Source organism: Diceros bicornis, chromosome 16, assembly GCF_020826845.1.
Source record: "Diceros bicornis minor isolate mBicDic1 chromosome 16, mDicBic1.mat.cur, whole genome shotgun sequence".
NCBI classification, from domain to species: Eukaryota; Metazoa; Chordata; class Mammalia; order Perissodactyla; family Rhinocerotidae; genus Diceros; species Diceros bicornis.
Window position 1 is genome coordinate 12,334,052 of NC_080755.1, and position 15,053 is coordinate 12,349,104.

Below are 15,053 nucleotides of genomic sequence, written 5' to 3' on the forward strand. Positions count from 1 at the left end.
TTACCATTAAATATATGGAGCTTTTAAGTTGCATACATTCTCAAATATATTAAATATAAGTGCTATATTTGAAGGAGCTAGTTGCATGTCAACAATCTTCTAAACAAACAAACAAAGGTCCTTTTTACTTGTACATAGTTTATAAATACCCAGCATTCTGGATAAGTGAGGTTTTAAAATCTAAAAATCAGAGTAGTTGTTTTAAAAAGATGTTCTCTCTCTCTTTTTTTTATGCAGAGAAGGATTCGCCCAGAGCTAACATCTGTTGCCAATCTTCCTCTCTTTTTTTTTTTTCCTCCCCAAAGCCCCAGTGCATGGTTGTATATTCTAGTCGTATGTCCTTCTAGTTCTTCTATGTAAGCCGCCACCACAGCGTGGCAACTGACAGACCGGTGGTGTGGTTCCACGACCGGGAAACAAACCCCAGCTGCTGAAGCAGTGAGAGTGCCAAACTTCAATCACTAGGCCATCAGGGCTGGCTTGAGGTGTTCTCTTTTTAACAATATAACTTTGCTGGCAACTCTTGTAAATTATTTATTTTATTAAAAGTCATTTAATGATAGGATGATAAGAGAAATTGCTTTCTGAAATTTGAATGATAAACCAGGATAATGCATATACAACCACATTAAAGTGATTATGAACAATCTCTGATTACAATGAAATTACTTGAAGAGTTGAAAGTAAGCCTTTCATCTTTAAGAATTTGTTTTCATGTCATAAAAATAGCACCTGACTTGCAGCAGAAAGTAAAGAGAATCACAGAGAAAAAGTTTAATGTTTAGACTTGGGTATATACAGTATTAAAAAAAACAGTTAATTCCAAAATGTTATAATCTATACTCTCACCTCTTTCCATACAAGTCTGAGTGGAAGGAAAACCAACTTCCCAGAAATTCTCTGGTGTGTTAGGTGGAATGTAGCGAAATCGGTGTCTTGAGCAGGAAGCCAACTTCTTTTCTCTTTCTTCTGCTGGAATATCTGCATAATACTAATAATAAAAACTGGTAAATTTTTCACTTAGGAATAATAAATGGAGTGTTATGCTTACTGATTATAAACCAGAAGCTAAGGAAGCTATTAAGTATTTAGCATGGTAAGAAAACTCAATACTTCCTGATGATAATAATATTTATACATAGTATTACTTACTAATAGTAATTAGTGCTGGTCTGTGAAATGTTTGCTTCACAAATGAGAAAAGGAGCTTGTATCACAATGTAAATTAACATACTGTTTTCTTCGTCAATAAAGTCTTACAATGAAAAAAATGCCAGCTGAACTTCACAGTGTGCTTAGTGACATAGTTGATTTATATATTGGTGTGAAGTCTTCATCTTTTGTCAGACCAGTAACAAAAATGCAGAGGCTTGCACTGTCAAGAGCACTTTTCTGAATTGTTTATTGGAAATAATGTGTGTTTTGAAGTAATTTTCCCACCTCTACAATTCTTAAAAATAAAAGTTTAGCTTTGAAGTTTAGGCTTCAGGACTTTCTCCCTAAACTGTATTTTTCAATTAGGATCAGAGGCTTACTATGTTTTGTTAACTGCAATCATAAAGAACCTGAACTTCATGCAAACGAGGATAAAACCTACATGTAAAAACTGTTCAGGTCTTCAAGCTCTAGATCTAAAGAAAGCGAAGCAGTAATGTAAAGTTTAATAGAACACAGATGGTAGGATCACGTAATCCAGCCAATTCCATTTTACACCTGAGAAACTGAAAATCAAAGTGATAATTTACTGAAGATATCACTGATTGAAAGTGGCAGACTTAGGACTAGAATTTAAGTTTGAAATAAAGGTTTTTAAATACATTTTCATTTACATAGATTAATTAAAGGCTTTAGAGTATCCCTGAAACAACTTTTTTGGGGTATCTTTCTGATTATTCTCATTGCCATGAGTATACTGAGCCTTTGTTACCTTAGCCTGGGAACTGGGATGGGATGCCCTCAGACACTCATGGTTATCAATCAATGTTAGAGAAACATTGCCACCAAATTACAACATATTTAAAAATAACAGTAGGCTAGCGTAGCTGTAACACAGCAAGCAAGTGGGAGAGTGAGAAGATGAAGTCAGAGAGGGAGTGGGTGCCCGAGTTTCCTGTCCTGGAAAAGGACTCTGGATTCTACTTCTTAGTGAGATGGGAGGATATTTAAGGGTTTTGGGTAGAGGAGTGACATGACTTAACTTTTATTCTAAAAAGATCCTTAGGGAAAAAAAGAGTGTTGTGTTCAACAGTGCTGTGTTGAAAATACACTGTGAAAAGATAAGAATGAAAAGAAATGAAGAATGGGGACAGGGGTATATGGGAACTCTCTGTACTTTCTGCTCAATTTTGCTGTGACCTAAAACTGCTCTAAAAAATAGTTTATTAATAAAACAAACAAACAAACACAAGGAGGGCACTTAGAAGCTATTTCAATAGTCTAGACAAGATGAAATGGTGCATTGGTCCAGGGGATTAGTGTGGAGATAATAAGTGGCTGGAAATGAGATATGTTTTGAAGGCATAGTCAATGGGATTTGCTGATAGATCAACTGTTGAGATATGAAAGAAAAGAGCAGAGGATAACTACAAGATTTTCGGTTTAAAGAATAAGAAGAAACCTCACTCAGAGATGAGGTTTGGGAATTGGAGGTAGAAACTGTATGTATGCCTTTGAACACGTGAAATTTGAGAAGACTATTACACAGCCACCTGTGTACTACATACTCCACAGGGGGAAGAGGCATTGGGATAAATTTAGGAACCATAAGCATATAGACAATATTTAAACACATGGGACTGGCACTTTCACTCCTGGTCATGAGGGAATAACAGGGAACAGACTTACCCTCCTACCTTAAACAACTAAAAAAATGGGATAAAATGTATAAAACAATGGTTTTCAGAGATTGGATAACAGACTCCTGAGAGAAGGAAAACAAATTAACAGTGTTTCTAGCAAAAAAGCTTTTTCTAAACTGGTAATATTAGTTCCAGCTTGTAAAGAGTTATTGTTATAACTAAAGCTGGAGGTTTACTTAGTGCAGACCATGTTCCTTAGCAAAGAAATCATGATATATTCAAATTGTGTTATGAAAACTCATGCTACAGGAGTTTTCATGTATCACGTATTTGCTTGTATTGCCAAACTGTCCAAAATAGTGATCCCAATTTACACTCCCATTAGTGTACGAGAGCGTATTTCTCACCAAATGCTTACCCGTACTGCAATTTATTCACATAAAACTTCAATGTGCTTGGTTATCATGGTTGTTAAATAGGAAATTTAAAAGGGGAAGTAAGTTGCTAGAGGCAGGCATCTGGTAGCTAACGGATAGCAAGGGAAGAAATAAAAACAGCAAGTTTCAAGAAAACACAAAACCTGTCCGGGAATATTTAGTAATAAGACAATTAGTACTTTCTACTTCAATAGTCCAAGACAGCCAATGTATAAAAGGAAAATATAATTGTGTTCTAAGGATGAAGTAGAGTCTATTCATCACATTTTGTTTCAGAAAGAAAATGGGGGAAAAAATAAGAGCTTATGGTTATACCAGTTAATTAGAAAAAACATTTCTGAGTATATCTCATTTCCTGAGAGTGCTGGTGTGAGTAATAAATGTCACAGTAAAGTTTCCCATTGAAATATCAAAATTTTCCCCAAATAGTGTATAGATATAAGAGCATTTGCTGTAACACAACACAAGGGGAAACAATTTAAAAATTTAAATACAAATAAATATAGAAAAGAAAAATGGCACAAATGTCTTAAGCCAGTAATAAGAACTAGGGCTTAGGCTCCAGATTCACCTAATGAAAATCTAAGAGAAATCGAGGGCTTCTATTTTCATCTGTTTATATTTCTCAGGTCCCAGCCAGTACACTCTTTACTTATTCATCCTGTTATTCCTGGCTCAAACCAGGTTTCTAGATAAAAATATGGTTTATCTATGATTTTTAGATCATGCATTTATGATCTATAAAGCCATACTTAAAAGAAAACCCCAACTGGACAGTATTCATATAGTACTTACAATTTCACATTCCTTACATGTGTGTCCAAGCAATTTTCTTCTCTCTTCTTTTTTCCGAACCCTCTCAATATGAGGAAAATTTTGTAAGCTAGTCTCTCTGAGGGAAAAATGAATTAAATTTAAATTCAATCCACTTGTTACTACCAAGATCTTTGGTTTAGGTTTTAAATTAAGAAAGGTGAGAGCTCAGAGGAGAAATAATCCCAAAACATTCATTCATTTTACTTGAAATGCTTATTCAGTGTGTTAGAAAAACAAATATTTCTTCCCTTTCATTAAATATTTATTAAGTGCCTACTATATGTGAGGTATTTTTATGGATATTTTTCTCTTAATGAAAAAAGATAGCTATTATTTCATATTTTTGCCTCTGACTGGCTGAAAATAATTTTTAGGTTAGGAGGTAAAATATAAAATAATCTTTAACTAAAAAGGAATACTGTACTAATAAACTCACGAATTGGTACTCTTTAACATAACCAAGAAAGAGAATACTGCCTCTGTTAACTCAGTTTCTAGTACTAAAAGTCCATATTTCAGGGATAACCTACTATTCCCCAAAGAACAGATTCATCTGTTTGTACGTCATTTGCTATTTTCTCTAAAAGTTTCTTTTGCTGTTTCCACTCACCCTGAATTCTTCAAAATATTAGGCACAATTATCATTTGTGCTTGTCCTTAAATGGATCAGATCCTACTGTTCACTGGAAACCTTGGGAGGGTCAACATAACCGAGGTATGGATTAATGAGCTATGGAGTACTTTGGGAAGAAAAAGCAATCAGGAAGCACAAAACATTTTCTAAATTAATATACTTGTATCCTACTTTAAAAAGTCTACGATAGAAAAATCCAAACTTAGAAGATAGGTAAATAAATTAGAGTTACATGATGGCATATATATATTTTTAATAACAGAAACATCCCCAGTAAGCTTAAAGAGTCTGATTAACAAAAACTGATTTTTAAAATGACTTGTTGGTAACACATCTACTCGTTTGAGGTATTTTGATCATATGCCCCTCTAGCTGACATGCACTTTCCTTCAAAAGAAAGCTTTAACTGCTCTATTTCAAAGTATATGAGGATATAGGTCCTTTCTGTGCTTAAACCCAAGAACTCTCAACTCTAGAGCAATCTGTGAAATAAAAAAGGGAGACCAAGACAGGACAGATAAAAAATATTGCCATAATTATATTTTCTTTCAAAAAGTTTATGGAACCTTAAGCTTGTGTAGAATACAATTTGGTCATATCCTTCCCTCTGAAAACCATCTGTTCTGTTTCTGTGGTGTACTATAATGCAGCAGTGAATCTAAAGTAGACTGGCATCTGTAGTAGACCTCAAAGCATCACCCGAAAAGATTCCTCAGCTTCTTGGCCCTCACATAACACAACCCACCTTCCCAGGCTTTGCTAGCATTTTCCATGGGGAAAGGAACCAAACTAACTCGGAGACTTTTACCATCCCTACAACTTTATCCATCTCCTGCATCTCCAGCTTTCTAATGGTTTCAGAATAAATAAAACTACTCGTCTATTTTTTTAAAAGTTAGTGAACTTCTAACATGAAACATTTGAAATGATAGCCTTTACTCTGCAATCTTACTTCTAGGAACCCATCCCAAGGATACAGAGGCAAAAATTTGAAAAGATAACGCACAAGAGTATTGATTCACTGCAGCTCTGTGCATGCCAGCATAACTGTCAACAACCCAAGTGCCCACTGCTAGGGAATGAACTACAGTGCAGTCCATCAGTGCAGTACTAGGAAACTAAAGAAAGAAAGGAGGAAAGCACTATATACTATTATGCATGATTTCCAGGACATACAGTTAAATGAAAAAAGCAAAGTAGATAAAAGCACATATAGCATTCTACTATTTGTCTAAGGGCAGAGAGTGTGACTACGTATACCTATATCAATATAGATATATGTAGATAGAAATTTGGTTTTATTTTTTAAAATGGAGGGAAACTATGAATTTTTAACAAATGGTTACCCTAGGGATGAGGAGCTAACAGGGTGAAGGGAACAAGGATAGAAGCTAGCCTTATTTGAATATACCTTGTTTTGTACCCTCCGGTACCATGTACATAATTTACCTAATTTTAAAAATAAATTAAAGATAAAAAGAAAAAATAATTCCTAAAAAATCAAAATCAAAACAAAACAAATTTGGGTACTGAATTGCTGGCATAACTACACAGAAAATAATTATCCTAAGTGACTTTAAAACATAGTGATTTGACTGTACGTTTCTAATAGGATATATCTTAAGGATCAAAAGACACACAAAAAAGTCTTAAATCATTTTCATAAATCGTATCACTGGTGATAGTCTGTATAATTCTGAGACTGTTCTGTGTATGTATTGTGGAATAAGGTGAAATGAAGGGCCAGCCCGCTGGCTTAGCGGTTGAGTGCGCGCGCTCCGCTACTGGCGGCCTGGGTTTGGATCCCGGGCGTGCACCCACGCACCGCTTGTCCGGCCATGCTGAGGCCGCGTCCCACATACAGCAACTAGAAGGCTGTGCAAACGTGAGATACAAGTATCCACTGGGCCTTTGGGGAAGGAAAAAGAAGGAGGAAGATTGGCAATAGATGTTAGCTCAGGGCTGATCTCCCTCACAAAAAAAAAAAAAAAAAAAGGTGAAATGAGGAATGATGCTGGTGGCACTGAGAAGTGGGATTTTCAGTAGGCGGGAAAGCAGATACAGATGTGACAGAGGGGGTTACGTAAAAATCCTGCAGTCCTGAACTTGAATTGGAGCCATCAGTATAAACAAGTGTAGTTTATCTTAAAACACAAATGAAATAAAAACTTTATTTTTAACTCTGTCCACCTAAAAGGTCTAGAAACAAGGACTAATCGCAGCAATGAGCAAGGCTAGTGGCCAGATTGTGGCCTAAATACCATTTCTCACTAAAAGAAACTAGGGCTCCTGGAGAAATGGCAGATTCCAGGCCTAAGGAAGGAGGGGCACAAGAGTGTCTAGAACATCTTATCATACCAGAAGCAAGGAATCTATGAAAGACAACTAAGGTAGTATCCATTCAAAGAGGCTTCTACTGGGCAGATGGGACAATTTGACTATCAATAAGGATTAATAACTGCAACGGGTTGAAACATATATTTAAATATATTTAAATCCATGCGTCCATAATGATACTTCAAACAAAAAACTTCCCAGTCACATTTGAGATGCTAGGGTACAATTTTTTGGAAAACTGGTTAATAAAAGAATCATTTAGGAACAAAACGACAGCTCTTATCAGAGTCTTACAGACATCAATAAAAATTTATCTTGGCCTGTCATATTTCTAAAATTCTCAACAGACATAAAAGTGTAAGGACTAACTTTGCTTACTCAGTGACTCAATTTGCCAACATCATAACTTAAAGAAAAAAAGCATAAGATTTTTTTTGAATGAATTACTATGCCTTAATTCACTTCTAGAATGAACAATACATGACTAAAAATTACAGGATTTGCAATTTTACATAAAAGACAGAAAGTAGCATTATGGTTCAAAATCAAGATGTTTAAAGTTTTCTTTTTTTTTTTAAGGTTTAAAAATCCTCATAAAGTAATTCTAAAGCACAATCTAAGGCTTACCACCTAAAGTCTTAAACTATTTAAAAATTACAGTATACAAGTTTAAAAATTCCCAAAGTTCAAATAAAGTTACAATAAAATAGAACAAGAATAAAACGTTATAATAATGCAGAAAAAATAACTATCACCATTGTCATAAAAAGGGTAGTGGTGGTAAGTTTCTTTTTTATTTAAAAATTTGTCATTTTTATGCTTGAGTTCCATTTTTGTTATGGTCATAAAGTAAATGACATGCATTCTATTTTAACCAAAGCAGCAACATGAACAGTTCAGAGATACTCTGACAAAGAGCTCTGTTGCACGTCCAATTACAGTGCTGGTATTAATCAAGACCAACTTACCTTGCACCATCTTGAACATATGGCTCCACAAACGCTTTCTGTTTGACTTTATCTTGTTTATCACCATGAGCTATAAACAAAACAAGCATACCACAAACTGAATGCAGACCTTGCTGAGAAATAATTAGCTTTTTGGGGGGAAAAAAAGGGTATATGCCAAAACTTCCATTTTTATTGGGTTTCACATTCTAGGCCCCTGGACAACTTGTTTTTCCCTTCTTTTTCATTTGCATCATGAGGAGAGCACAGATTATCTCACTTACTTCAAAATTACTAAAGAGATAAAAATCATATGTATAGAAATATTTTAGACTTAAACTATACATAAAAGTAGATATATTAACTACATATAAAAATATTTTAGGCTTTAGAAGAACTACTCATACGCTCGCTATCATTTGGCATCAAACAACAAGATAGCTTTTAATGTTTCACTTACTAGTCCTGTTGAATTTTTATAATGTGTCTTTAAGGTAGGTTATAACTAGGAAATAAAGAGATTAAAGAACTTTATCAGAAAATCGGTGACAAAATAAGAACTAGAGCTCATGGACCTGAATCCCAAGTTGTCTAGACTCAAACAGCCAACTGCTATCATTTATTCAAATAATCAAGATTTGCTAAGCCTTGTACTAAGTTCTGGACATAAAATGTAGAGCGAGACAGGTCTCCTGTCCCCATAGAGTTTACACTGTGATAAGGGAAACAGACACTAAGCAAGCACACGGTTAACGTTTATCTGAGGAAGAACATGTAAGGTGGTAACTGATGAAAAAAAAGCAGCCAGCCATAAGAAGAGGTAGGAGTGGAGAATGTTCTAGGTAAACGTCTTGAGATAGGAAAAAGTTTGGTATGTTATAATACTAAGAGAAGGCCAGTGCGGTTGAGATTTAGTGAAGAAAGGGAGGTGCTGGGGGAGATGAGGTTGGAAAGGTGGGCAGGTAGCAGATCAGATGGGCCTTGAAGGCCAAAAGACAAGGAGTTTGAATTTGATTGTAAGTGCAATAGGAAGCCACTGAAGACTTCTTAAAAGAATCTACTTTGTTGATGTATAATTTACATACATTTATACATTTACAGTGTATTTATGATGAATTTTGAGAAATGTATATTTCAGTGTATAGCTGCCACCCAAATCATGACAGAGAACATCTCCATCACCCCTGAAAGTTTCCTCCTATTCCGTTATTTCTCATGCACAAGAATATTCTCTCATGTCTCTTCTGTCTCCCACAATCACTGATTTAATCTCTGTCAACACAGATTAGTTATGCCTGTTTTAGAACTTCATATTAATGGCAGTATATAGTATGTATTCTTTTTCATCTTTTGCATTTTTCTAGATTAACAAGTTTTGGAGATTCATCCACGTTGTTGAGTCTAGTAGTTCCCTCCTTTTTGTTGAGAAGTAGTATTCCATTATACAAATATACCACAATTTATATTTTTTTACCTATTGATGGACATTTGGGTTATTTCCAGTTCTGAGCTATTATAAATAGCACCGCTATCAATATTCTTGAACACTTCTTTCTGTGAAGATGTTTTCATTTTTCTTGGGTGTATACCTAGGAGTGGAATTGCTAGGGCACCGGACAGGTGTATGCCTAACTTTACAAAAAAAACCTGACCAACCTCAGTAAAGCTGTTAAAAAAACTCTGCTGAACTGTTTCCAAAGTACAATTTTATACTCCCACTAGCACTGTGTGAACGTTCCAGCTCTCACCCTTGCTAATGCTAGATATTATCAGTCTTTTTAACCCTTTCAGTGGGTGTGAACATCTCTGACCCTGATGTCCAATAATGTTGAGCACCTTTTCACGTGCTTATTGGCCATCCAAATATTTTCTTTCCATTGAAGGGTTTTTAAGCAAGAAGATATAATCTAATTTACATTAAAAAAATCACTTTTGAGTCTCTGTAGAGACTGGACTAGAGAGGAGAAATAACTAATATAAAAAGACCAGTTAGAGGCCTGCAACAGAACAGGTAGAGATAAGAGTGGTTTAGACTAGGGTGGTGGCTGCAGAGATGGAGAGGAGTAGAGCGTTATGAAATATATTTTGGAGAGAGCACTGGCAGGGTTAGAGCATTAGGCTGGGCATGAAGGAGAGGTGAAAGAAGTCAAATATGACTCCTACATTTCTATCTTTAGTAACTGGGAGGATAGTTACTGAGGTTTAATGAGACCCAGAAAGGCAAGAGAAGATCAAATTTGGGTAGAAAAATAAAGATTTCTAATTTGAATATATTAAGTTCAAGGAACTCATAATATGTCAAATAGGCAGTTGGACTCAAGTCTGGGGTTCAGAAGAGAGAGGAGGCAGCTGCGAGTAACGAATATAGAGAAAATCTTCTCCACTTGGCTTCCACAACAGCATATACTCTTGTTTCCCTCCTACTTCAGAGGCTGCAGCTCCTTTTTAATTTCCTTTGCTGGTTCTTCTTAGTTTCTCTGACCTTTTAAAGTTGCCATACCCCTGAGGTCAGAACTTGAAATGCTTCTTTTTTTCTATTTATATTCAATGCTTTGGTGATCTCATACAGTGCCATGGCTTAAGCACCATCTACTTGCTGTGGACCTCCTGCCCCCTAAACCATTTTTTGTTTTGTTTTGTTTCGTTTTTTTGGTGTGGAAGATTAGCCCTGAGCTAACAGCTGTGCCCATTTCCCTCTACTTTATGTGCAGGACGCTGCCACAGCATGGCTTGATAAGATCCCAACCTGCAAACCCCAGGCAGCCAAAGTGAAGCGCATGAACTTAACCACTACCAGCCAGCCCCCAAATCATTTTTTTATTCTGAATTTCTTGTCCAAACGCGACACATATCAACAGCTTACTAAACACCTCCACCTGAATGTCTACTAAGTATTAACACATCCAGAACTGAGCTTTTGATATCCTCCTTGAAACCTGCTCTTTCCTGTGAGGGAAGACGAGGTAGACTCTGTGATATGGGGGTCAAGAAAATGAAATACATGGACAATGAATCCTAGATTATACGCCTGGGTGACTGGGAAAAATAAAAATGTCTGAAAGATCACTTTTCAGTGGAAGAAATAAATGGAACTTGGGTTAGATATGTTAAGTTTAAGCCGTTGAAGAGACACAAAAGTAGCAATACTAAGAAATGCAGGACTGAGACACATCAGAGAAGTCAAACTAGAGACGCAGATTTGGAATCATATTTTCAAAGGTGGTTAATAAAAGCATCAGAAAAAAATGAAGGTGAGGGAAAAAAACAGAGTCTTGGAGATACTCTAGAAAACAGAAGTTGCCAGAGATCAAAAAAACAGCGCAACATTGCCACAAAAGCAGAGCGAGAAAAAATTTTGAGACGATCAGTGTGAAATGTAACTGAAAAAAAAAAGATAGAAATTAATAATTATACCTTGTAAAAAAATATCCTTTTTTGCAGTGAAACCAATATGCAAAAGGCTCTTCTTGGGGAAAAAAAGTGAGTTGAACAGTTGTAAATTTTTATTACAAAATTTGCTTGATCAAGTTTTTGCCGTGGACTAACCAAGCGAAAGCACACTGTTCCATATCTCTAGTTAGGGTCTCATTTACTCTGAGCTAAGGCCTGTCATTTAAAAAACCTGATGGGGGCTGGCCTGGTGGCACAAGCGGTTAGGTGTGTGGGCTCTGCTGCGGCGGCCCGGGGTTCACCGGCTCAGATCCCAGGCGTGCACCAACACACTGCTGGGCAAGCCATGCTATGGCAGCCTCCCATATAAAGTGGAGGAAGATGGGCACAGATGCTGGCCCACGGCCAGTCTTCCTCAGCAAAAACGAGGAGGATTGGCAGATGTTAGCTCAGGGCTGATCTTCCTCACAAAAAAATAAAAAATAAAAAACCTGATGGAAGCCTGAGAAAAACATTATCAAGATAGACTATACCACAGCAGAAGGTGTGCTCATCGTCAGTATAAAGCCATCTTTGCACTAGATTAAAAACTCTGACTGTTTTACTTACAGTAAGAAAATGAGATATATAGCAAAAATTTTAACTAATTTTCAATTCAGATCATCTACTTAAGAGTTTCACTTAGAGTATTCTTCTTTTGATTGCTACCCTACATTATAAATTACTGCTTCTAATGAAATGGGTCTTAAGAAGACTGATATACATAGTTATGTTAGGTTTTTGTCTGGGACGGTGAAGCATTCAAGCAGAAAATGTGTCTGAATTTTCTGCAAATCTTTCTCTTTTCATTTTATTACAATGATTGATTTATTACTTAAAAAGTTTCTCAAAACTTTTATCAACTTTATGCAGATGTTATAAAGAAATTTATACTATTGAATCAAGATTAATTTCTAAGGGCCAGCCCGGTGGCTTAGCGGTTAAGTGCGCGTGCTCCACTACTGGCGGCCCAGGTTCGGATCCCGGGTGCTCACCGAGGCACCGCTTCTCTGGCCATGCTGAGGCCATGTCCCACATACAGCAACTAGAAGGATGTGCATCTATGACATACAACTATCTACTGGGGCTTGGGGGAAAAAAAAGGAGGAGGATTGGCAATAGATATTAGCTCAGGGCCGGTCTTCCTCAGCAAAAGAAGAGGAGGATTAGCATGGATGTTAGCTCAGGGCTGATCTTCCTCACACACACACAAAAAAAGATTAACTTCTAAGTTTTGTTGAATATTTTATGGTTATATTATGTGTTAACATAGGGGAAGCTGAGTGAAAGGTACAGGGGAACCCTCTAAACTGTTGTTTTGTAACTCTTCTATCAGTCTAAAACTATCAAAAAAAAAAGTGAAAAAGAAATTTATACAAGAAACATGAAACTTTGTTAATATACCTTATGAAGCCTCGGCTAATTAGCTCGATGATTTAATTTACTGAACTCAGTGTAACTGAGAAGCCATAATTAGAAAGAAAACAGCCTTACTGTTTGGTTTCTTTGTGGCAGCTGACAATTCCTCCTCTTCATTTGCTGCTTGGGGGACACTATCTGCCAAACAGGATTCATACTCTTCATGTGTCGTCCGATCAAACATATCTTCCAAGCTATCATTCATTCTTCTTTCTCCATCTATAGGAAAGGGCCTTGGCTCAGGGAAACAAGCAAGCTTTTTGCTTTCTATGTGACCAATAGGAAACTTGTGGTAACTGCCACAAAATAATGCAGATGTGCACCAGACAAGAATAAATCTCTAAGTCTGGGTAGTTACTGCACATTTGCAAAAGCTTTATGTTATGACTTTAAATGTGCTATACTCATGTGAAGAGAATGCTAGTTTTTGTTATTGTCATTATAAACATTAAAAATCTTTTTCTCCGTATCAGCTCATGCATAATTCATACTAAACCAAAAGGAGTCCTACCAAAGAAACTGAGGAAAAGAATATACATCATAATGAATGATGAAAAATACTAAGTTTAAATAAAATGTGTATAAGTAGCTGGCATTAAAATCTCTATAGAATTTTGCTTATCTACTTATTTTTCTACAGTGCTGGCAAAAAAAGTATTTTATTGCATTATCATTAACATTTGGTAGTTTAGTGTTGATAGAAATAATGAATTCAATTCCATATTTGACATGCAAAGTGCTAAATTCATCTTCAGAGTACTAACTACATTTCTCATTGTATAGTCACGTTTTAAAAAACACCAGAGTTTACCAAAAAACAGAAATAGATCCAGCTGGCTAACAAACATGACAGAAGAGAAGCCTGCTAAGATTGCTCTATATAAAATAACTACCCCTCCCTGAATCCATGGTGCTCTAGTACCCTTATCCTACGTATCTTTCTCCAGCATTTACCATCATCTATCATACTACACATCTGCTCGTTTCTCTCCTATTAGAATGTAAGTTCCATGAAGTAGGTACTTTTGTTTTGTTTATTCATTATTTCCAGTTCCTGGAATGTTTCCTGGTATAGAATTGTGGCTCAATATTTATTAAATGATTAAATAGTTGTTTATTTTTCATTTTGAGGGTCAAATCTGTAAATACCATATAACTACATGCCAGACAGTGTGCTAGGCATTCCCAAAGCATTCTGTATACGCTGCTAGTAAATCACAATAATTGCTGATGTATTTTTTGTTAGTCTGACTTCTGATTGTGAAATACTTGAGGACAGAGACTATATCCTTATTGATCTATCACAGCATCTAGTAAGTCTAATACAGAGCAGGAATATAAAAACATTTTTTGAACTGAAATATTAGCAATAATTGGGAGTCTTTATTGGTATGTTTCATTTTTAACCAATTCTAAGTATTAAAAAGGTTTACCTTATGGGTAAAATCGGGAGATTGTTTTTTTCCAAAGATGGCCTCAACAACATCTCCTATCCCATGTGCTGCACTTACTCTGTGACCTTGATACTCCTCCCACTGAGGGGTGAGGGCTATGTTCTCTTGCTTTGAACCTGGGCAGCTCTTTGTGGCACTGTGCAACTTCTGAGGCCAGGTCATAAAAATGCCATGCACTTCTACCTTGCTCTTTTAGGATGCTCACTCTGGGAACCCAGTCTCCACGTGATGAGGAAGCTCAAACCAGCCCACATGGAAAGACCAAACGGAGAAGCTCTGAGACCGAATGAGGACAGAGATGCCAAGTCACCCCCATCTGTCTAGCTCTCTACTAGTCCAGCTCCAGCCACCATCTGTCTACAACTGCTTGAGAGACTGGAACACAGAACCACCCAGCCAAGCCCTTCCTGAATTCCTGAGCCATAGAAACTACGACAGATAAAAAAATGATTGTTGGGCCAGCCCCAGTGGCCTACTGGTTAAGTTCGCTGTGCTGTGCTTTGCGGCTTGGGTTCAGTTCCCAGGCACAGACCTACACCACTTATCAGTGGCCATGCTATGGCGGCAGCTCACATACAAAAAGAGGAAGATTGGCAACAGATGTTAGCTGAGGGCAACTCTTCCTCAACAAAAAAAAAAAGAAAGAAAGAAAAGAAAAAGAAAATGATCATTGCCATTTTAATCCTCTAAGTTATTGGAGTGATTTATTATGCACCAATAGTACTCAGAAAATCTTATTTAGCCAAAATCATCTCCACTCACTAGTTCAAGTTATAATCTCT

The 15,053-nt window shown here is 36.4% G+C and overlaps 1 protein-coding gene across 1 annotated transcript in view; it reads right to left on the reverse strand.

The window, feature by feature from the left end:
• The window catches only part of RBBP8 (RB binding protein 8, endonuclease), an 87,230-nt gene that overhangs the window by 1,176 nt on the left and 71,001 nt on the right, over positions 1-15,053 (reverse strand). Inside the window, exons 15-18 of the mRNA XM_058556815.1 lie at positions 12,893-13,036; positions 7,991-8,060; positions 4,031-4,127; positions 850-991 (exon numbers count right to left, since the gene is read on the reverse strand). Of these exons, the coding sequence (XP_058412798.1) occupies positions 850-991; positions 4,031-4,127; positions 7,991-8,060; positions 12,893-13,036 (453 nt within the window). The remainder of the gene's footprint in view (positions 1-849; positions 992-4,030; positions 4,128-7,990; positions 8,061-12,892; positions 13,037-15,053) is intronic.